General features: G+C 41.0%; 1 protein-coding gene across 1 annotated transcript in view; it reads right to left on the bottom strand.

The window, feature by feature from the left end:
• Nucleotides 1–24,761, bottom strand: part of LOC145351916 (lateral signaling target protein 2 homolog) — a 48,351-nt gene that overhangs the window by 21,795 nt on the left and 1,795 nt on the right. Inside the window, exons 2-3 of the mRNA XM_080201703.1 lie at nt 6,497–6,637; nt 770–907 (exon numbers count right to left, since the gene is read on the bottom strand). Of these exons, the coding sequence (XP_080057829.1) occupies nt 770–907; nt 6,497–6,637 (279 nt within the window). The remainder of the gene's footprint in view (nt 1–769; nt 908–6,496; nt 6,638–24,761) is intronic.

Genomic DNA, 24,761 nt, shown 5'->3' with positions numbered 1-24,761 from the left:
GAATGCAACCGGTCAGGATTAAGCAATGGAGATGTCATGGGTGGAATGATAGTGGGATTTTCCAGTCCTGCCAAAGATAAATGGACTTTTGATTAGCTCGCCACGTTTTACAGCCCTGCCTCTATGGCAATGGAAACATGAATCTTCACCCCATTATTCAATAGATTCCCTGGAACTTTTCTATAAAAGTGCAAAATTAACTTCACATTTTGGAAAGACCAACTTTGTTTTTTGTTTTCTACATTGGATTAACCAAATTGGAAAGAATCCATGTCAATGGAAGCCACATATGGCCTGTTGGTAGAAGTCAGCTTGTAAAACCAAAGACCGGAAAAAAAAAATCCAAGATAAGGGACAGGGTGGGATTATTGTCGGTGCAGGCTTGATGGGTCAAATGGCCTCCTTCTGTACTATAGGGATTTTAATGATTCTATGAATTCTCTAAACGTGATTCAATACTGCAGATAGCCTTTGATTGCCAGTCACACCATGAATAATTATATACACGTGAGCTTAGCTATTGATTAAAGCTTTGTACGGGTTCAAAGAACTTCAAATGGCACAGATAAGCACCACAATCAAGACCATCATTTCTCACATATTTAACTAGCTGATTAAACCAGCACTCAGATCATAATAAGCCATGGCTGACATCCATTAATTGTTTGTTATGTGCAGGATGGTCAAAACTATAGCCAGCAAGTTATCGCTTGGAAAAGCAGGCAGACATGATCAATCTGAAGACCTCCCACCCCTTCGCAAGGTCTACCTCAGCAGCAAACCACAGTTGCACTCCTAGGTGTTCTTGTAAAACCTCATCTGGAAACTTGATGTGGAAATCGCGATTTGGTCGCTCATTGGGGATGCAGTCATCCATGATCTGATTAATTATCTGAAGCATGTGATCCTGAAAAGTAAAAATAAACAAATTGGACCAATTGGTCATTTAGGTAGACATTGGAAAAGCAGTACAGGGTTGGTGGGGGAAGGCAAACTAATCTTCAATTTCAACTGCATCATTCAACTAGATGACACTTCTGCTGGCACAAAACATTGGGCAGGATGTTACAGCCCATCCTGCCCCATGGGGTCTCAAATTAAACATCAATACAAACAGCCCGTCACATTCAGCGGTGGCAGACACACCTTGGCAGGATTGTGAAATTCTGACCACTGCTTCTATCCATGTATATTACACAAGAAATCTATTCTCTTCATGACCACTGCAATGATTTAGAGTGATAAATCCTTCAGCCTTACGAATGAATACATTTTAAACTTTGTTTTCATTTCTGGAGACATTAGTCATCCCACATACATTATAACACACGAACAGAAAGGGGAGAATAGTCAAATTCCCACGTATTCACTCAATACAAATCATGGCAAAACCTTATCAGGATATGTAACTCAAACAAGATCTTGCAAATCTTTTCTGGGGTCATATTACGAGGCAACTCCATCACTAATGTAATTTTTATTAATGATCTGGATGAGGGTATAGTTGGGTGGATTAGTAAGTTTGCTGATGACACCAAAGTCGGAGGTGTGGTAGATTGTGAGGAAGGGTGTCATAGTTTGCAGGGTGACTTAGAAAGGTTGCAGAGCTGGGCCGCGAGGTGGCGGATGGAGTTTAATGTGGAGAAGTGTGAGGTAATTCATTTTGGTAGGAATAACAGATGTGTTGAGTATAGGGCTAACGGGAGGACTTTGAATAGTGTGGAGGAGCAGAGGGATCTGGGTGTATGTGTACATAGATCCCTGAAAGTTGGGAATCAAGTAGATAAGGTTGTTAAGAAGGCATACGGTGTCTTGGCGTTTATTGGTAGGGGGATTGAATTTAGGAGTCGCAGCGTCATGATGCAACTGTACACAACTCTGGTGCGGCCGCACTTGGAGTATTGTGTGCAGTTCTGGTCCCCACATTACAGGAAGGATGTAGAGGCTTTGGAGAGGGTGCAGAGGAGGTTTACCAGGATGTTGCCTGGTATGGAGGGGAGATCCTATGAGGAGAGACAGAGATTTGGGGTTGTTTTCGCTGGAAAGAAGGCGGCTAAGAGGGGACCTTATTGAAACATATAAGATGATTAGAGGTTTAGACAGGGTGGATAGTGATAGCCTTTTTCCTAGGATGGAGAAAGCTAGCACGAGGGGGCACGGCTTTAAATTAAGGGGGGGTAGTTATAGGACTGATGTCAGGGGTAGGTTCTTTACCCAGAGGGTGGTGAGGGACTGGAATGCCCTGCCAGCTGCAGTTGTAAATGCGCCTAGTTTGGGGGCGTTTAAGAGATCTGTGGATAGGTTTATGGACGAAATGGGATTGGTTTAGATTAGTGGGTTAGTGTTGTTTTTTTTAAAAAGCTGGTCGGCGCAACATCGTGGGCCGAAGGGCCTGTTCTGCGCTGTAATGTTCTATGTTCTATGTTCTAATTATAGATTCCAAATGGGTGTTCCACACCCTGCAGTCATATGGGCTCGATGAGTAAAACCAGTGAGCATTGTGACATGAGATTTCAATGCATAAGTTAGAATCACCAATATCTAGTGATATGACGACTGGCAAAGGCAGACAACTGCAGGTTAAAAGAAGCGTTCATTGAGCTGGGCTTTTCTGCAGTGGATAGCACAATAATTATTTTGCACTTTATGAAACATTCACATCTCAAAAGGGGTGGAATACTGTCTTGTCAAACAAATTCAACTAACTATATTCCACAAGATTGAAAGTAGTTCGATAAGTGTTAAAGCTTTTGTTACTTTGACACTTGTTCATTTTCATGCTTTGAAATCATGAAAAAATTTCAATTACAATGCACTTGTCACATCTTGTTTACACTCAAATACTACGCATTACACAGTATACTGGTAACACCCCAAAATTATTAAAATGCTTTAACAATTTTAATGAACGTGGGACTTTACAAAATGGTTTTGTTTTTAAAAATGCCTCTTTCAACTGAACGTAAAACACAATGTCCTGATAAAGATTTTGATCAAACTAATTCTGGCTGGAGATGGTTCACTTCATCCAAACTGAAACCTACTGAAAATCAAATCACACCTTGAGACAGAGAGGAACAGCTACATTTTGGATACAGCAAGACAAAAGTTACTGCTGTGGGGGAGAAGCAGCAGCTTCTGCTGTGAAGAGCAGAGTGAACAGTGTTTGTTCTAATAACTAAGCAGATTGCTTGTGAAAATTGTTTTTCTGTTCAAAAGGAAGGCAACAGGGCAGATGGGCTTGAGATTTAAGGAATGGGGAGTCGCTGGTTGGATGGGCCTTGCTGACAGAAGTATGCTTTGACATAATCTGTCTGGGTGCAATACCTTTGAAGGACATCAGAAGTTCAGAGCAGTGAGCCTCCTGGAAGCCAGTACATTGAGACTTAATTGTGCATTGCTACCCATTAGTCAGGAACATGCATAAAGTAAAGATGTTCTGTGCTTCATATTTCGATTGAACTAATTAGTTAATGTAAAGTTGGTGCATTAGTTTCCTGGTAAGGAGTGCTTGATTTTAATTTGCTTGTTACAGTAAAAGTCTTAAAATATGAAATCTTGTCCTGTGGGAATTCCCATTCATACATGGAAAATACATCTTTAAGTTTTTGATTCCGATAGGAATGATAATGGCAGCACAGTGGTTGGCATTGCTGTCCCACAACACCAGGGACCAGAGTCACATATTCAAGATTCAGACATTAACGATACAGATTTTGCAGTCAGCAGCATAAGAACAGCATTCATCAGTGATGTTGTTAAAACCTGTTCAATGTTTGTGAGCTAGAGTGCAGCTTCCCCTATTCTACTGTCCTTCTATAGGGCATTGTGATGCCCAGGAACAGAGCAGACTGTAGGGAGATTGATCAGCCAATCAATTGAAGAATTCTCAGCCAGCAAAGTAGGAAATAAAAAGCAAGAGACAAACTATATTTAATTTTTTGTACAGAGCAAAATAAAGTTTGGAGCATATATATGGGCTTGGGTTTCAACGAGATGTCCCCTCACCAACATGTTAGAAAATTGAGACAAAAGTCACAGAAAAACAAGGAAGGCCTTTTAAACAGTCTGCCTTGGCACTCGGCTGTCCGTGTGACTATCTCAAATCTGTGTCTGGGGCAGCAGGCTCGACTATGCCATACCTGCCGCTCCAGCCAATTGTGACATCTGGGACACTTGTTACCCCAGTGCAGGTGCACGGAGCAGAGAAATTTCTTGACGAGCTACTTGCCTCAGCCACAAAAAGCCAGGTCTAAAGATCCAGAGGTTAGGTTAGTTTTCATCTGTTGGGTACATTAGTATTAAACAGGTAGGACATATATCAATGTTAGAAATGCAGCTTCCTTTAAGGATAAACCAGGATAAGTTTCACAGGTGATGCTCAATGAAGCTTGCACATAAGACTTCAGCGGGGAAGCTTCGAGGCAGAGGGGGGATTGAGAAGGTAAAAGTGGAAACTAGTATTAATACTTAAGTATGACAACACTAATGAGAATCACAATGTCTTTTGCTGCATTACCATTTGGTAAATGGATATTTATCTACTTAATACAATAACATATTGTATTGTGCCATCACAAACATGTTATTCCATTCTGATGTACATTAACAGAGGTACTGTGCAGTTAGGTTAGGTGTTTGGTGAACAAGAACTGATCATCATAATTTAAAAGAGCACCACCCACAGGAATTGTGGTTTCTTCTTGGCACCACACAAAAGGTGTAGCCTCATTGTGAGACGGAGATGACTTTTCTGGTGTGTATTTATGAGTATACATTGTGGCCTTCTGCCTTTCAACGTACTGGCTCCTTAACTCTATCCTGTATGTTCATAACTTGGTATTGAAACTAGAGTGGTAAGTTTCCATTCTAAAATAAGGTTTGTGGAAGGTTTCACCTACTTATCTGTCTTTTCCTTCAGATGTTCTCTGCAGTAGCACAGACCCAGCAGATTTTATTTTAAACTTATGATTTCACAGGATGTGGGCATCACTGGATAGACTAGAACATATTGCCCATTCCTAAATGCCCTTGAGGAGTTGGTAGTGAACTGCCTTCTTAAACCACTGCAGCTAATATGGTATAGGTACAGTGCTGTTTAAGAGGGCGTTCCAGGACTTTGACCCAGCAACAGTAAAGGAATACTGATATTAGTTCCGAATCGGGCTGGTGTGTTGTTTGGAAGCAAATTTGTAGTTGTGGCACTCCCATGTCTCTGCTGGTCTTTCTAGGTTTTCCATTAACATTTTCTTTTGGAATACTGCTTGGCCAAAACTAAGTTGCATGCACTAACTGACTTATTAATATAACCAATGGTGTACTTCCTCTGCAGCTACCATTCAATAATAAACATGATTTGCTTCTGGCAGATCAAAAATAAAATTTGGATTGTCAGCACAAGTTCAAGCCACTGTAACTATTTCAAGTCACTGACCTGTTGGGTCTGAAGATTAGTTAGTTTTGCAATGTATTTTTGGGGGTCATTGTGCAGGTGGTACAGGCCATAGGTTTGGATGGTGCTGTCAAAGGTGGCTTTGCTGCAGTGCATCTTGTGGGTGGTACACAGTGCTGTCATCGTGCATTGGTGGTGGAGGGAGTGAATGTTTAAGGTCGTAGATTGAGGCAATTAAAAAGGCTGCTTTGTCTTGGATGTTGTCAAACTTAGTGGGTTGTTGGAGCTGCACTCATTCAGGCAAGGGGGAAGTATTCCATCTCACCAACTTGTGCCTTGGAGATGGTAGACAAGCTTTGGGAAGTCAGGAGGCGAGTTACTTGCTACAGAAATCCCAGCCTCTGATTTGCTCTTTTCACCACAGTATTTCTATGGCTGGTCCAGTTCAGGTTCACCAGGAGGGGTTTTGGTGAGGATATTGCTGCTGAATGTCAAGGAGACAATTTGATTTTCTGATATTCAGTTGTTTTTGATTTCCAACTTTTTTTAAAATCAAAAAAGACTGATTGCTTTACAGAGGGCTAACATGGAGTTGATGGGCGAAATAACTGCCTTCTGTATCGTGATTATTCTGACTTTATGACAAAGTAACTTGAATTGATGTAAGATTTTTGTTCTTGTTCTTATTTGCCTGATGTCAACTGAAATAATAAAATTATAAAAACCTAGTTGATGAAAGAGGAATGAAAAACATGATACTAACTAGCGAGGACCTATGAAGATCTGAATGTTTAACATGTAACCTCTGATGTATTTGCCAAACTAGATCCAACAGAGATGTTCAAGAGGCACCATTAGAAATGCTCTATCTGGGATTTTATTATTTTTAGATTTATACTGGGAAGTATTTCAATTTCCCATTAACATATTCATTTGGAATACTGTTTGGCCCAAAATAAGTTGCATGCACTAAAACACTAATCAACATAACGAATGGTGTACTCCATTGAATGGTCAGCACGATGTGCTTTCTGGCATGTTCACAAAAAAAGTTGGATTAGCTCTACCATACAAGATTGTCTGCACAAATCTAAAATTACTGACCTGTCTGGTCCGAAGATTATTTATTTGTACAATATATTGTTGGGGGTCATTGTGTAGATTCACATTATTCAGTTCAGTCATCACTTGAGTCACTTCCTTATCTGCGTAGAAGAACTGAGCCAATGGATGTGGGTTGGACCTCTGAAAACATACAAAAAAAAACCCACTGTCAAAACAAAAATGGTCCAGTGAGATCATCTCATTGCAGCATTCTACTGCAGCACATGAAAAGACCATCTAAACTTTAGTATTCATAGCACTGAAGAAGTACTGACTCTTCAGTGAGCAAGCAACTTTGGAATTTGTTTTTGCAACTGAAGAGCAATTCTGAACAACTAGGAGGGAGTTACCAGCATACACATTTATAGTTCGTACATTCTCCAAATAACAGCCTTCAGAACAGTAACTTGATCCAGAGTTGAAGTGGAGCATTCAATGTTATTGGTTTACATCCTTATGAAAGATGCATTATTTGCTGTCATTCAACTGTTACTTCTTCATACACAAGATGAAATTATAAAACCCATTATAAACCAGTGTGTGTACATTACAAGTCAAATCACAGTACATATGGACTACCAATCTGTTCAGAAGATTGTCTCAGCCAATGGAAAGATAGAGAATATTACCAATTTATACTAAATTGCTAACCCTCAGCATGAAAAACAAGATTAACTTAATCAAAGGAAACGTGACAGCAATCCCAACCAAAGCAAACAATCAGTCCCTTGGAGGGCTTTGTATCTCACAATGGCAGATGTCACGGAATTCAAATTCAATTCACGTAACCTGAATTAAAAGTTATTCTCAGTGATTGTGGATTATTGTAAAAATCCATCTGGTTCACTAATGCCCCAAGATGACCAGTCAAAAGCTCAACCCAGAGCTTTGCCAATACCATTTTATTGGTTGACCAAAATGAAGGCAGCATGAGCAAATGACTGACCTTCATCGTGGCACAATCGAGGTGAAGGATAAGGGAATAACCATCCCACCAGTGCGTTTTCCCTCAGTTGTACAGCCAAAAACATGGCTGGAAATGAATAATACAATGGCGGCGAGCTCTGATTTGCTGCATCATCTATCAACTTCTCAACAAAAGCTCCTGAAATACCAAAGTCACAAACTACAGTATATTGTAATTGAACTAAAACAGTAAACCCCATAACTATAGACATTGAAAGTTTGAAATGAATCCAGTCAGAATGCGTTAGACTGTCTTCCACAGGTTTAAAAATAGGACACCAAAGACCAGGCTGCAAGAAGTCTTGAGTAAAGATGAGGAGACACAAGAAGCCATTGCTGGAGTACTTTGGAGGGTTGACACCAGTGTGTTATGTAATACAATTAGCCTGGAGTTTAAGACTGTGAAAATCAGGTCTTTGTCCAATAATCTGTGTGCATGACTCATTCTACAAGATTATGTAATTTGAAAAAGATTCTCTTGGAATTCTCATATTACATACTGTGTACACAACGCAGCCATGCGGAACACAGATCATTAAAAATGTGAAGTAATCAAAGAGCCCAATATAGAGATAACAATTCTTTTTGGCTGTTGTCAGTTTGTTTCATGGCTGCTTGTCCCGCCATTGAAAACAGGACCACTTTGGCACTCAGCAACACCTTCATACAATCCTGTGCAACAGAATAGATACCCTCTTTGTAGTCTGTGATGACTGGCATCAAATGTGGGCGGCATGGTAGCACAGTGGTTAGCACTACTGCTTCACAGCTCCAGGATCCTGGGTTTGATTCCCGGCTTGGGTCACTGTGTGGAGTTAGCACATTCTCCTCGTGTCTGCGTGGGTTTCCTCCAGGTACTCCGATTTCCTCCCACAGTCCAAAGATGTGCAGGTTAGGTTGATTGGCCATGCTAAGAAATTGTCCCCTAGTGTCCAGGGATGCGTAGGTTAGAGGGATTAGTGGGTATAATATGTAGGGATATGGGGGTAGGGCCCGGGTGGATTCTGTTCGGTGCAGATCCGATGGGCCAAAGGGCCTCTTTCTGCACTGTAGGGTTCGATGAATCCCAAAAGTAACCTATCCAAAGAACGACAGTCAACCAGTACAGAATCAGAATCTAAAGCAGGCAAAAAAATGAAACTAGTGTTTAAAAGACTGCATTGGAAATGAAAAACCTAACAACACCATATTACTAAATGATCAAACTTGAGAATATAGCCACTCATGAGTTGAGACAAATAGTTTTTAAAAAGTGAGGACAAGTTAAACATTTTTGAAAAAATATTCAAGTTGAAAAATATTCAAAACTTTTTAATATCACACACTCCAATTAAATGTAATGGTTTAGGTACAATCAGAACATTGCATTCAGCTCGGGAGGATGTCCTTTTTAAAAGATGCAAATACCAGAGAAAGGAAGCAGAGGAGGTTCACCAAGGTGCTACTACTTTTTTTTATTCTTTCACAGCTGAAGGCTGTGCCAGCATTTAGTGCCCATCCCTAATAGCCCAAGAAAGGATGGTAATGAACATCTTCTTGAATTGCTCTGGTCCCTGTAGTGCAAGCACATCCGTGGGTCAAAGGCTTCAAGGAATTAAAGAAACTGACTCTCCTTTAATTACAAAAACGAAGCTCAAGCAGGCTTAAATGTTTCAGAAAAGGTGCTTCAAGAGTCAGTAGGATTTTGATAAAGGTAAATTTTACTCTGGGTTGTGTGAATGCCCCCACCCCCCACAGACATACAAACAATTACCATTGGGTCTGTTCAACCTGCCCCACTGAATTGCAACATCTTGTGCATCACAATCTCTCTCCTCCACACCCAAAATCACATGATCTCCTGCAGGAGGGGAAGATAGATTAAAAAAAACCACAGGTCAATTCAGAGATAACCATCACGGAAAATTTTCTTCAATCCTGCTAGATGATTAAAACTAGTCCAGTAAGTCACTCTCACTCTATGGTCCCAAAATAGGCACCTTTCACAAGATTTGATTTTCACACCAACCAGAAAAACAGTCCAACTATTAAACAAATTGGCACCCATTGATCAAAATAACGCAAATACTCAAAATCCAATCTTGTTTGGAAAAAATCATCTCCAGGCTTAGATCTGGTCATACACAATAGACAATTATGATTTGTGGTCTTCCCTAACCCACTTCATTGTATCACACTAGTATTTCCACTGTTTCTTACAAAGATCAGAAAACTTAGACTTGGGAGTGTTCTAAGTTTCTCTTAATGTGCCGAGTCACAATTCTACCTCTAACTGGGAATTACTCTAATGGCCCCCCTCTGCACCCTGCATGGTGGAAAAAACTTCCTAAAAACATGTATACAGCAATATAACATTCTCATTTTTCTTTTGGTGCTCATTAAAAATCATATCTTGCAATCTTAACAATTCAAGAAAGCTATCAAATTTAGTTTTTTTTGTTTATGAAGTGTCTATTTTCTAGAGTTGATAAAAAAAACCATTGGGACAAAGGAATGCTATGCTTTAAGTTGCGCTTTTTCCACAGCACACCAAATGCTTTTGAAGCTAGTGACAACCATTATCTTTTCATAGTTATTTGTAAGTACCTGATTCTTTTAAGTCTGCAGCAATCGTGTTAAGCACCATTACACAGAACGGCCGAATGCACCAAGTGTCCACAATGCTACTTTTTTGACATAAAACAGGCACACCATAGTAACCTGAATTTACACCCTTAGTACAGATGGACCCAATTATAAAAATACATACTTCCTCCGTAAGCTAGAATCAAACGCTGACATGAGTAGGTGAGAAGGAGAACACCATCAAATCAGAGATACAACCCATCTATATCACTAAGCCAAGAATCTATTCATTTAAATTAATTCTACTCAAATCTCTATACTTTATGATACAGATTGGTTTACACACCAACCAGAAAAACAGTCCAACTATTAAACAGATTGGCACCCATTGATCAAAATAATGCAAATACTCAAAATCCAGTCTTGTTTGGAAAAATCATCTCCAGGCTTAGATCTGGTCATACACAATAGACAATTATGATTTGTGGTCTTCCCTAACCCACTTCATTGAAGCCTTTAGTTGAAAGGCTTCAGGGTAAATGCAATGCAGCAGATATCACAGCCATCAGAATCTGACAGGCCCATGGGAATTGACAGCTTTCCTACCTTCATATACTTGAGAAAATCAACACCAACTCATGGCTGTATAGTGTTCAGATCAAAACAGAAGATATTTCCTGGGCCACGTGATGCGCACGTGGGAATAGCTGTGTTCCCGTGAGCTCTGATGCTACTCAAAATTTTAATCCTTCCATTTATCGTGCTGCCCAGCTGATAATTGCCTAATCAGGAGTGAAAACCCTATGCTATGTCCCTAGAAGGTTTCTGGTCAAGAATTGGTCACAAAAGGCCAAGTAGTATCAATAAAATCCGAGATAAAAAAAGCAGTCAGAGGCAATTGGTTGGAGCCGAATCCTCAATATGGCCATTTGGTTAGTGAGCAGGTTCTTGATCCGGTGCTGTCAAAAGCATTGCAGATGATGACTGCCGATATTAAAGTTATCGACCCAAACCCGGCTTATTGGTACAGGACACCAGTGAACCTGTGTACTTATGAGAAGCTTAATGAAGCAGAGGAAAGAACTTTTACTGTCGCAAATGCAGCTTCCTCATTTGAGGCTTGCTTACAATCCTTGAAAAATCAGCTACATGATGTCAGATATTCTGAGTGACCTGGATAATTGGGGCCAGAGGAAGAACATCCATACGGAAATGAAGTTGAGGACTGGCACCCACTTAAATTCAACAGCTAGGTTACATTTTCTTAATCTTGACACAAAAGCTGGGGGTATTAAACTTGAAGGGGGCACATTGCATCCTGTCTTTGAGGCCTATGGATAATTAGCAACTTGGCCTATTAGTATGCATTTTCATAACTTCAGAAATTGCCAAAGATTATTGGAAGCCAGACAATGCCTTGCCCTGTGGTAGAATGAAGGTCATGTTCTTCCAGGACTTCTCAGCAATGATAGAGGTTTGGTTGAAGCCAGAAGATGTGTGAAAGCCATCAGAATTCAGTACACCTTGCTACTCTTGAGGGTTACGTATGATGGATCCTCAAAGACATTTGACAATTCTACTAAGGCTTTGGCCTCTCTAAACTCCACGGACGTTAATGACATGGGAACATAATTCATTGATATTTCTGGATTATACCCCTTGATGTTACGTTTCCTTATTGATCTGGTGTTATTTCTTATATTGACACATTGGATGATCTAGTAAATAAGCACCAAGGTGAATTTCACCTGGGATCTTTTTGAATCCAGGGACATCTTTAATGGAATGCATTCCTCAGCACACTTCTTTTATCTGAGGAGTGCAGTGTAGGTTGCCTGGCATGAGGACTGTGCAATACTTATCTGTCTTCTCTTTATCCTTTACTCTAATCATGGCTAATATACGTAGCACCACTGCAGAGAGGTGGGCAAATGACTTCTAGAGATTGTGATTATGGTCCTACAAGCCCTCTCAGTTGGTGAGGAAAACCCCTTGAGAAAATGTGCCACAATTGTGTGGCACTTTTTTTTTTCAACTCCTGTAAGAGGTACAGACAGATCACAGATAAGAAATGCTGACTTGCTCTTACCACGCATATCCCAAGAGCACAGTTAAAGAAAAAAGTTGCTGTTTTGCCCAATTCTCCACAAATGTTAAATATTTTTGATGAAACTGATTGAAGTGAGACCAAACTCTAATGATAGAAGCATTATTTTATCAAATAAATTGTGACTATTTTCCCTTTCATATTTCATAGATTTGAATTTAGTACAAGTAAGAGATGGTTATACTTTCAACTAAGCATTCAGGGAGGCACAAAGATGACGTAGTCAAACGCAGAAAAAAAAAACACACCAATTTTAGTCGGCAGGCCATTTAGTATCTTCCTATTGCACAGAAATAAAACTATTATACTCCACAGAAAAAAAAAGTACATTCAACTGACTTGATATATTGTTCTGATCAATCAATAGCAAACAATTTTGGATCAAATTGGTAGAAATTATTGTTGACCCAAGCCATTTGCTCTTTCTTCCCTAGAAATGGGCTGACAATGAAAACAGACTGACTTTCATTGAACTTGAGGTTTTACTGGCCCATGCTAGATCTGCATTTACCTTGCGCCCCCCCCCCCCCCCCAAACCCCCACCCCCCACCACTGGCCCCACTCCTTGCCATTAACAAGTTGAGATTCTACCCCTAGGTTTCTCAGGAAATTCAAGAACTGGCAATATGATTGATTACATAAGCACAGTGAATGAAAGATTGTTGGAACCTGTGCAATCTGTCCATACCCAGAAAAATTAAGGTTGCCATCATGTTTCCAGAGTTAAGGAAGTGTCATAAATAACTTTTAATGACTTATTTACTCACCTATCTCAATCATTCTTCTGATACTCCAGTCCTCTTTCTCACAATGGTTATCCATTTGTTCTTCAAAACGTCCACCAGTTAACTTGAAGGCCTCCCATTTCTGCTTTCAACAGTAGCCCAATCAACCTCTAATCATGACTGTACTTTTCTATCTGGCTAAACTGGTTCTTACCTCAAAATACTTTTCACTTCCTCCAAATCAAAGATCCTGCTATGGAAATCAACATGGCTTTGGCCATGCCTTACTTTTTGTCGATATGCTGAATACTCTGACTGAAGCCCTTTCCTAGGATTTTGAGTATTGTGCCAATGACTGCATTGGTGCTGCTTCATCCACGTCCTTTCTGGAAATTTTTATCAACTATGCTTGCAATGTCCATTTCTCTTTTATAAATGGTCCATCTCTGTTGCTTGTAATTTCAATTTCCCCCTCCCACTCTGAACTTCAATTTAACCTTTGGCCTCTAAGGGAACAGCACTACATTTTTCTCTCTGGCACTCTGGCTTTAATATCAAGTCTAGTGAAAGTCAATAGTAACTACTTGCTTTATGATTTGAGGTGCAGGTGTTGCCACATTGGAGCAGAGGAAGGAGAGTTTGTACACAGGTTGGACAATGTCAGAATAATGTGTTGGTGGAGAGATCTCCATTCTACTTTATTCCTTTTCTTAGGTTCCAGTAATGAAATCCATAGGGTCCCAATGTGTCATCAGGAATCCTAAAACCTCTGCTTCCACTAGAATCAGGTAAATCTGTGACCTGCCTTGAAAGTCAGCCCAGAGAATAAAGGCTATGCATCTGTTCAAGTCATATGAGCACTTAAACAGTCACAGCCTGGGTTCTAATAGGCCAAGGCCAACAGTCCAAAACTCTGATTTCTCACTGAGGAAAAAATCTAATTCTAAAAGGTCACAAGAATGCCAGGTATGGGAAGTGAAAACACCACAATGGTTCATCTGAGTGTGGTCTTTACTGATTCAAATGGTGGTATGCTGTTGGAGGAGAGCAGGATGGCCTTGGCTGCTAATGAACTAGCTGACCCAGAAAAGGTTTATTCCGGCTCTAGCGTAAGAATGAGATTCCATGCCCTCCTCTCCTTAATAAGCATCAAATTTATCAAGAACTATGACTCACAGAGCTGAACTGGCCCAAGGATGGCAATATTCCTTGTGGAACATCAGAGTCTACAGACTTGGCAATCCACCTCATTTACGTTCTAGTGCAGATTTGAGTTTTAGAAGCAATGGGAAATAAGTGATGGTGCTCAATTGGTAAAGAGTCTTACTTACAAATTGCATTTCTGACTTTTTCAACTATCAAGAGATGGTCTGCACCTGCTGTAAAAAGTAGTAAGGTGCAGTCATCTATTGTGAGAAAAAGACAGCAGCCTACACTCAGCAGTAATGCATGCCTGGCAAAACAATAAAAGGTTACTTGTTGAGGTGTGTCAATGTACCAAAGTCATCTTATGAGAATGTTGCATCTAATGGCAGGGACATAACACATTGCAACTTTTATAAATCAACTGCAATAAGAAACCAATTATTTTTGTATACACCCAAAATGAAAAAGCAAAAGTGCTGTAAACACGCAACAAGCCTGGCAGCATCTATGGAGAGAAAAAAAAGTGTTAATGGGCCTTCAGTCATAAATATTTAGGGTCTGATGAAAGCTAATTAACCCAAAATGTCCCTCCATTTTTGTGCATTTGATAACAAGAAGGCCAGGCACCAAAATATCAAATGTTGACAGGAGCAGGAGAGTTAGAACAAGTCAAAACACAATGTGGTTGATCACTGCCTCCTCAGGTGATTCATAAGCACCATTCCTTAAAATGAATAATAGGTCCTACTGTCATGTCAAGGAATTATGCAAGAAAAGAGTTAGGAATGAAAACAAAACTAAATTGACTTTGTTATATCTCAATCAGTACATAAAGAAGAGATTATGGTAAGTTAATTATGGACCAACTTCTGGTTTATCTCAACCTGTATGCAAATAAGAAATTGTGATAGGTTAATTATGGACATGTTTTGGTGCCCAACCAAATAAACAAAATGAAATTAACTTAGGGACAAGTCAAGAGGAAGCTCCCAAAAGGAGGGGAACTGCCCAAAACTTTAACACAAAGCAGGAAGGAAACTTAAAACATCAAATTAAAATGCCATTAAAGGTAGGTTAATTATGGATGACTACACAATCTATTGAAATGTCACTTGGACTGAATTAGAGTGCAACTAGTCCAACTTTTAAAGTCACACTCTAAATTGGTCCCACTATCCCTCCAAAAGCGAGGAAACAAATCACGTAAGTTCTCAAATGCTATTCAATGGTACCAATTGGAAAACACAGTAAAAAGTCTGACAACACCAGGTTTTAGTCCAACCGATTTATTTGATAATAGACTCACAAGCTTTCGGGGTTAGTCCCTTCGTCAGGTGAATGGAGAGTTCTGGCCTCAGACAGAGCATATGAAGCACAGACAGTTTAGAGATTACTGATTAGAATGCGAATCCTTACACCTAACCTGCTGTTCAAGACCTGAAGTGGCTGACAATGTGAGTGGAAGGAGCACTGATCGCAGGTTAAAGAGATGTGTATTGTCTCCAGACAGTACAGTAAGTGAGGTTTTGCAAACCCAGGCAACGACTTGCCTGGGTTTGCAAAACCTCACTTACTGTACTGTCTGGAGACAATACACATCTCTTTAACCTGCGATCAGTGCTCCTTCCACTCACATTGTCAGCCACTTCAGGTCTTGAACAGCAGGTTAGGTGTAAGGATTCGCATTCTAATCAGTAATCTCTAAACTGTCTGTGCTTCATATGCTCTGTCTGAGGCCAGAACTCTCCATTCACCTGACGAAGGGACTAACCCCGAAAGCTTGTGAGTCTATTATTAAATAAATCGGTTGGACTAAAACCTGGTGTTGTCAGACTTTTTACTGTGTTTACGCCAGTCCAACGCCGGCATACCCACATCATGACCAATTGGAAAAAAGGCAGAGCGTTTAGATGTAAGGTAATGACAGGATTTGGGATTCGGTTCAGGTGAAGAGAGTTAGATAGGCTCAAAACACTAACTCTTTTCTTTCCCTACAGGTGCTGCCAAATCTGCTGAGATATTATTTTTGTTTTGGGTACTTGGCCCCACCATGGTCAGATTCTCTGGCAACATTCATCTTAACTCAGACACTGTTTAATACCTTTTGCTACTCCTTTGGTACTGAAATAGACCATGTCCAAATGCAACAAGACTCGGATTAGTTTGCACTGACAACTGGCAAGTAATAAATAAGTATTAAGCGATGATCACTGCCAACAAGGCAAAATCTACATAATCAAAACCATTGACATTCAATGGCATTACCATCACTGAATCCCTCAGTATCAAAAACTTGTGGGGTTACTATTAAGCAGAAACTGAACTGGACTAACAATATAAATGCTGTGGCTGCAAGAGCAAGTCGAAGGCTAGGAACCTGTGGAGAACAACTTGCCTTGAATTCCCAGAGTCTGTCCACCATCTACACAAGTCCAGAGTGTAATGGAACACTCTCCACTTGCCTGGATGAGTGCAGCCCCCATAATACTCCAGAAGCTTGACACCATCCAGGACGAATAACCCACATGATTGCCATCCTTCCCACAAATATTAATTCCCTCCACTACCAATGTACAATGGCAGATGTACATATGCAGGAATTCACTAAGGACATAGAAGTAAGCCATTCAGCCCATCAAGTCTGTTCCACCATTCATTAAGATCATAATTGATCTGATATGCTAATCCTCAACTCCATAACTCTTGATTCTCTTACTGATTAAAAATCTGTCTCAGCCTTGAGCATAATAAATGATCCAGCCCTTACAGTCCAATGTGGCAAAGAATGTCACAGATTCACTGTTTGCCAAGAGAAGAAATTCATCCTACTCAGTCTTAATCAGCAATCCCTTACTGAGATTATGCCCTTTGGTCTGTAAGACTGTAAAATATAGGACAGTTAGGCCATTTGGCTCATCAAGTCTGCTCCGCCATTTGATCATGGCTGATGTGTTCCTCAGCCCCGTTCTAGCAGCTTATCCCCTTGGTCCTAGATTTTCCGACAAGGAGAAAAACAACACTTCATCTACCCTGTCAAGCCCCAAGAACCTTAAATGTCTCAATAAGGTTGCTTCCCTATTCTTCTCAACTCCAATGAATACAAGCCCAACCTACTCAACTTCTCCTCAGGAAATCCCTCCATACCCAGGATCAACATAGTGTCCCTCCTCTCGACTGCCTCCAATGCCAGTATATCTTTCCTTAGATAAGAGGGCCAAAACTGTTCACAGTATTCCAGTCTAACTAGAGTATCTTCTAGTTTTAGAAAGACTTCCCTATTTTTATTCAACTCCATGTCAAGACTTCTTAGGCAGCACTATTTAAAAATGTGAGAAACACAGCTCACAGTTAAACAATTTAGTCAAGTCAAGTTCTGAAGGAGCAAGATTTTATTTGTCGTTCTTGCAAGACCGGGTGTCTAGTCAAAATAGGCACACCTTACATAGATTTGCAGCACATTTTGTACTGTTTTTCAAACATTGTGATGGCTTGTATTGTGTCATTCCTTCAATTAACACTCTCTCAACTCCCATTTTGCGCTTAATCTCATCACTGCGGTTATCTGTTTCGTGTAACCTAGTTAACTATCTGTCATGTGCCTCCCCCTTTCTGTATGCTGCTGAACTCGTCCATCACTGCTGATTGTACTGTTAGCTCTTGCAGCCTTAAAAATTACACTACTTCTCACAATCCCCCCTTTTCTTTTTACTGTCTGTAATTTTTCACTAGCATCCCTTTTTCCAGGTTTAGTCCAGATATGCGCGAGTAGGTTGTTCCAGTTTGGCTAACATACTATTCACTTGCTCGTCCCAATCTTATATAATTTATCCAATCTACGTTCTTATTTATTGTTACCCACCAAAACAAGGATTCAAACCCAGCTGTAATCTGATTTCGAGCTTTAAATTCATCTGGAACTCCCCGAGGCACTCCTATGGGATCTAGATATATCTTTTCATCAAAAGAAATTCCTATCACTGATCTCTTGTTTTTCCTGATCCTTTTGATTTTTCAAATGCCAGGGTAAATGGTATAGCCAATTGGACAATTGCACATGTACCTTTCCACTGAGGGGGTAGAGTTGGCCTCAGTACCCTTCCTCCACAATACCACCATATATCTGCTCTGGGGATTTTCAATGATGAATAGTTCCCTCCCATTCCGTTCTCTGTAATGCTCCTGACCTCTGAGCATGATTCTAACTCCCCCATATTATGAGTTAACTCTGCCCTTTGTCGGTTCACACATGAAGTGTGATTCACAACGGCAGTGAGAAACTGAGGGGGAGTTTTTAAGTTCTTTGCTTCCACAGGAGGGAACATCAGGGATAGGGATGTGCAGTTCGGGTTGCCCCATGCTTCCTTTTCTTGATACAGGGCTAACATGCACTCCATACCTCTTCTGTCGCGTTTCCATCCCAGAGGGAAGGGTACTATTTGGGCCACTGGCTTCCCAGACGCACAGGCATAGCAATTGCTTTTATTTAAGCTTTTTACAGTGTATTTGACCCATTCTACCCAGGCATTAGTCTCCTCATACCCAGTCTCTATTTCAAGGATTTGTTTTAGATTGTTTACTTCGACCACTCTTACTGCCCTTGGGTCGTTTTGGGGAACCTTATCATTCTAGTCAGGTGTTTTCAAATTTTTATCTACATAGATTCGGAAACAACATTTCAATTTGCTATCTTTTCCTCCCTCCTTTACCCTAATTCCAAATACTGCCTGGTGCAATTGTTGGTCCCTGGTCCAGTTACCTGTAAAGAAGGGCCCACCAGCTATGGAGTACTGGGAGAGGTTCTTAGGATCTAAGACTGGACCGCTTATTTTTTTTTCAGTCCATTTGGTCCCTATAAGATTGTATTCCTTATCTAGGCATTCTGATCTTGGCTGCATATGTTTCTGATGAAGGGATATTATGGAAGGGAGTTTACCCCAAGGATACTTTCCGTCGGCATAAAATTGTAAGGATTCTACCGAATATTTTTGCTGGCTCACCAGATCCCCACATATTACCAAAGAACACAGGTCTGTCTCTACTACCTGTGTTGTAGTGAGATCCAGAACCGTAACTGAGCTCATAGTGTTTCCCTTGTCCTCTTCTAACTTATCTGAATTATATCCCATACTTGTAAGTACTCTCTTGGACAAGAGGAAGGAAAGCATTATCCAGGTTACCCCTTCCATTCTATCCCTTTCTCGTTACCTTTTAGGAGAGAACTTAATTCAAAACAGTTCCTTTCCCGCGCTCACACCGCAACTAAAAATTGATTATTTAGAGTCTTTTAAATTTCAGCTTCAAAGGTTCTTCAGTCAGTTTGACCATCCACGTGTTGGAATTATCTGGAGGTTTTACCAGTCCCTTGATTATAGTATGATGTGTCCACCCCTTTTCAGCAGTCCTGATTGCTGTCTCAGTTGTTAGGAGTGCTTGATATGGTTCCTCCCATTCCGGTTGCAGCTTAGTTTCTTTCCATGACTTTACCAGGGCCCAATCTCCTGGTTGAATTGTATGTACCGTGAAGTCGAGGGCTGGAGTCTGCGACAATAATCCTTGTTTCCTAAGGGAAGATATCGAGGAGGACAGGCCCAGTATATATTTCTTTACAAATTGATCATTCATTTCAGGAACCAGTAACTCCCCGCCTGCCCCCATATAAGGTAGTCCAAATAGCATTTCATAGGGGAATAAACCCAAATCCTTTCGAGGAGCTGTACAAATACGCAAAAGTGCTTTTGGTAAGCACTTAGTCCAAGGGAGTTTCGTTTCTATTATCAGCTTAGATCCTCTGTCCACTTTAAAACATTAGGTTCTTCTTCTAACAGTTTCAAATATAGTTGTTTAGTTTTCTGTGTGTACCCTTTGATCCACAATCTACAGTATCCTACTAATCCCAAGAACCTCCTAAGTTCCTTTTTAGTCCATAGTATATTTAGATCTAGGATTCCTTGTATTCTTTCTGGATCTATTCTTCTCCTTCCCTCACTGATTAGGTGTCCAAGGTATTTAACTTCCTTCTCTACGTACTGCAGCTTTTTCTTTGACACCCTGAATCCCTGTTGTCCCAGATAATTCAATAAGCTATTTGTGGCTTCTATTACCTTTTCCTTTCCTCCTCCTGTTATTAGTAGGTCATCTACATATTGTAGTAACGTGATTTCATCAGGCTTTTTAAATCTTTCTAACACCTGCTCTAAGACTTGACCGAAAAGATTTGGGGACTCTGTGAACCCCTGTGGGAGCACTGTCCACCTGAACTGCTGTTTCCGTCCTGTGATAGGATTTTCCCACTCAAAAGCAAATAAGTCTCGACTTTCTTCCACCAGTGGGCATGTCCAAAATGCATCTTTTAGGTCCACTACACTGAACCATCCGTGATCAGGAGGAATCTTGCTTAATAAAATATAAGGATTAGGGACAATGGGGTGTCGCATCGTCACTATCTGGTTCAGGGCCCTTAGGTCCTGTACCAGGCGGTACGTTCCCTCAGGCTTCTTTACAGGCAATATAGGGAGGGGTATTATAAGGGGACATGCAGGGTTCTAACAGTCCATCTCTAACCAATCCTTCAATTACTGGCTGTAATCCTTTTTTTCCTTGCAAAGGTATAGGGTATTGCTTAACACACACCGTCTCTCCTTTTTTAAAATTTATTTGCAGAGGAGGAGCGTCTAATCCCCCTCGGTTTCCTTCCCCTGCCCAGACTATCGGGTCTATTTGCTGTTCCTGTCCGTCTGTTAATACTGCCATGGTTACTGTTAATTGGTTCTTTTCTACTCCAATTGCCAAACCCAATTTAATTATTAAGTCTCTGCCTAATAAATTACTGCCAACTTCTGGTATGTATAAGAGTTGACCCTCTATCCGCTCAGTCTGGTATTTAAGCATAAATCGGTTCAAACATGGGGACTGTAAAACCTTCCCCTTTTACCCCGATACCATTAATTTCTTATCGATTAACTTTATTCCTCTCGGTATAAAATTCAGAGAGGATCTAGTGGCCCCCGTATCCACCAGAAACACCGCATCATCTTGTTGGGGACCCACCTGCAGATTTATCAAGGATTCCCGGTGGATCCCCGGGGGTAGGAACCCCTGACCTCCCTAGTCTTCATCCATACTCATGAGAGGGACTACCCTCTCTTTTTGTAATTCAGGGCACTGTCTTCTAAAATGTCCAACCATTCCAGTGATAACACCCCTTTTGTTGGGTTCTTTATGTTACCCCACCTTTTAGTGCCCCACCTTTTCTACTTCCTCGTTCCTTCCTTTCAACATACTGATACCCTCGTGTCTTTCCCTCAGTTATTGGTTCCACCCTCTTCCTCACAATCTCATCTACGGCCGCTACCATTATCTTTGCCTTCTGTTTCTCTGTCTCATCTCAGTCAGCTCCTCTTTTTTTTCCTTTTCTATAAAGATTGGATTCAATCCACGGGGCATTAGGGAAATAAGGGCCTGCATCCTAATTGGTTGTGGGTTTAGGGTTGCTTCTTTTGCTATTTCATTGGCTAGCCTGTCCACGGGCATCTCCTTGATCCTTTGGAATATTAAATGTCCCAAATGTAACACCTGTGCTTATCGTCTACTATAAAGAAAAACTTATCCTGTGAGTTCAAGTTCAAAGCTATATCTAATACTATAAATACTTCCTGGGACAATGATAATACCAAAATTTGGCCTTTGAACTCCAGGGCTGGAGTTTTCCCAGTGACACTAGGATCTGATGTCTTTCCCTGGTGTGAAGTATTTAAATTGGTCAATGGATTATTCACTGTTCCTCTCCTCGTTACCGGAGCAAGGTTAAAGACCTTCTCCTCAGTATTAAAGTCACCCCCAGGCGCTGAGAGTTTCACGGTCATACTGCCGGGGTAGGGAGGTGATGTCCCTCTGCAGTAGTCTTCTAACACTTGGTTTTGTTTCTCCAGTTCCCTTACTCTGAATTCTAATTCCTTAATCTTTTTTATCCCCACTCCACTTCTTAGTGGAAGTGACTACTTGTTCAATTAGTCCAGCTAACTGATGTATTAACAATACTGCTATTTTCTTTGTTTGGTTTCTCTTTTCTAACTCTCTAATCTGTGATTCTGACGTTTTAATTTTCTCCTTGTCGTCAGCCCAATATTCTTTTACCCAAGACTGAGATGTGTTCAATTAATCTGGTTTAAACCTGTTCAATTAATTCAAACTAAGAGAATTCCAATTTTCTTAGTTCTGTCCTTTTTTTTTCAATCATTTCCATTGTTGATCTAGTGGGTGAAATGGATCCCACCCCTAGGTTGCTCTTATCACAGTCCGGTGATACCTATCAGGGGTGATCAGTCCCCTCCGTACCACCGCTTACACTCGTGAGCTTACACCTTTAAGCTCACACTATTAAGCCGGCTTTCTTTCTTACTCACGTCTGAACATCACATCCCAGGCATCCTTCTCTAGCCTTTACACCCACTTCAAACTCCTGAGCTTTGCGTAGGGGGCTACCCCTCTTAACAACTGGTCTAGGGCTAGGTGTAAAGACAGATGCCTCCTTGTCTGTACGTGCTCAGCTCAGACCTCTCACACACACCCACACTTTTTCATCACAGATGAGCACCTACTGTACTTTGATTCACTCCCTTAAATTTGGTAATCTGTTCCGGAGCTCCAGTTGTGGCCATTCAACCGGACCCGTAAACAGATCCCAGGTTTCAGCACCAATCCTTGTAGGTAAAGATACCTCTGAGACTAATTGTGAGTCAAAGTACAGCAGTTTAATTAACTAAAGCCTGATTCAGAAAATCCAAAATAAGATTTATTTTTATCACCATTAAATATCCTCACTAAATCAAGACCCTTGCACCTTCTTACAATTCTGGTACAATAAAACAAAACATCACTTGGAGCACAGATGCACGAAGAAATACTGAAAGCATTCTAATGTGCAATCTATATGTTTAATTATTTCTACAGCTCTGCCTTTGTAACCAACACAGGCAAGTACAAAATCAAATCTACTATGTGCCTAAATGGTTATCTCTCCTCATAACTTTAAGATGCAATATAATGCCACCTTTCCCACTTGGCAGAATTCAAATCTCTGTCCGATCCCTACATAATTTAGTAAACTTAAAAACTTAAAGCAATTCACTTTGATTGGCTATATCTATTACATCACGAGGGTCTCAATTACACAGTTACACCCTCTCTCTCTCTCTCTCTGTACCATACAGAGTCAGCCTGCTTGTCTCTTTTTAACCCTTTACTGATGGGAGCTCACTGGCCTCTAATAAATTTGACCATGTTTGATTCGGGTGCCTCATGTCGTGACAAATCCCTTTCTCTCTCAAACAGTCATATAGTCATGCACAATTCCAAATACATAACCACTATTAGCGTTCTCCCCGCACCTCAGTAAAAGCCCATGTCAGGGTTCCCAGTTCCAATGACATACTTCTCTCTACCTCTTTCTGCTCAGACCAATTGTAGGTCCATCCCATTCATGCTGATCCATCTATATACTTCGTGACCCATCCACAAACTCCAGTGCCTCTAGGGGCACCTCCCTTATTCGACTTTCCCCTGCTCCCTCATCACATAACCTCCCCCGCAGCCCCTAAATTAACATTATCCAGCAACTTGCATGATCAATTCCTTCCTGGGACGCCGGCTGCTTCTGTCTCACATATTTATTAAGAATCTGACAAACCCAATCCTCAACCGAACCGTACTTTGGCCAGAAGACGGACGGACTCCTGATTGGTTCCTTCACCCAAACAAAACACAATATTTCATCATTGTCGTCTTGTTTTTATCCCTAGTACAAGTACTAGTGCCCAAACCTTCCAACATCCTTCCCAACGGACTTTCTGGAGGGATGTTCCCTGGGGCCCCACCCTTCTTCCAACATCCGTCCCAAAGGACTTTCTGGAGGGATGTTCCCTGGGGCCCCACCCTTTCTCCGTGGATTCCCAGCACCTTTCCTGGGGGACTTTGTCCTACTACCCCCACTTCCCATGGTTTACCTACCACGACCTGGTCGCCAAGGCAATACTTAAAAGTCACTTTTCTTACCTTGGTCCGCAGCGTTGCCCGACCACACGACGGTGCCTATCGTTTCCCACTTACTCGTTCAGAACAACTTTCCTAGGATTCTCAACAGTCAGTGGCAGAGAAGTCCACCGATGAACACCTGGGACCATTCAATTTGGAACGGGACGCGTCTTCCCAGTTGTCACCGGCAACCTCCCTACCAGGGATGTTAGGATCCCGGACGAGCCCCCAATTGTGAGAAACACAGCTCACAGTTAAACAATTTAGTCAAGTCAAGTTCTGAAGGAGCAAGATTTTATTTGTCGTTCTTGCAAGACCAGGTGTCTAGTCAAAATAGGCACACCTTACATAGATTTGCAGCACATTTTGTACTGTTTTTCAAACATTGTGATGGCTTGTATTGTGTCATTCCTTCAATTAACACTCTCTCAACTCCCATTTTGCGCTTAATCTCATCACTGCGGTTATCTGTTTCGTGTAACCTAGTTAACTGTCTGTCATGTGCCTCCCCCTTTCTGTATGCTGCTGAACTCGTCCATCACTGCTGATTGTACTGTTAGCTCTTGCAGCCTTAAAAATTACACTACTTCTCACAAAAATCACAAGCACTACCATAGAAGGAGCAAATAGCAGATACATGGGAACACCATGAAGTTTCCCTCCAAGCCACTCATTGTCCTGACTTGGAAATATATTACTGTTCCTAAATTGTGGTTGGGTCAAAATT

Source organism: Carcharhinus amblyrhynchos, chromosome 13, assembly GCF_965287045.1.
Source record: "Carcharhinus amblyrhynchos chromosome 13, sCarAmb.v2.hapA, whole genome shotgun sequence".
In the NCBI taxonomy this organism is placed as follows: Eukaryota; Metazoa; Chordata; class Chondrichthyes; order Carcharhiniformes; family Carcharhinidae; genus Carcharhinus; species Carcharhinus amblyrhynchos.
This window is presented reverse-complemented; position numbering and strand designations above follow the sequence as displayed.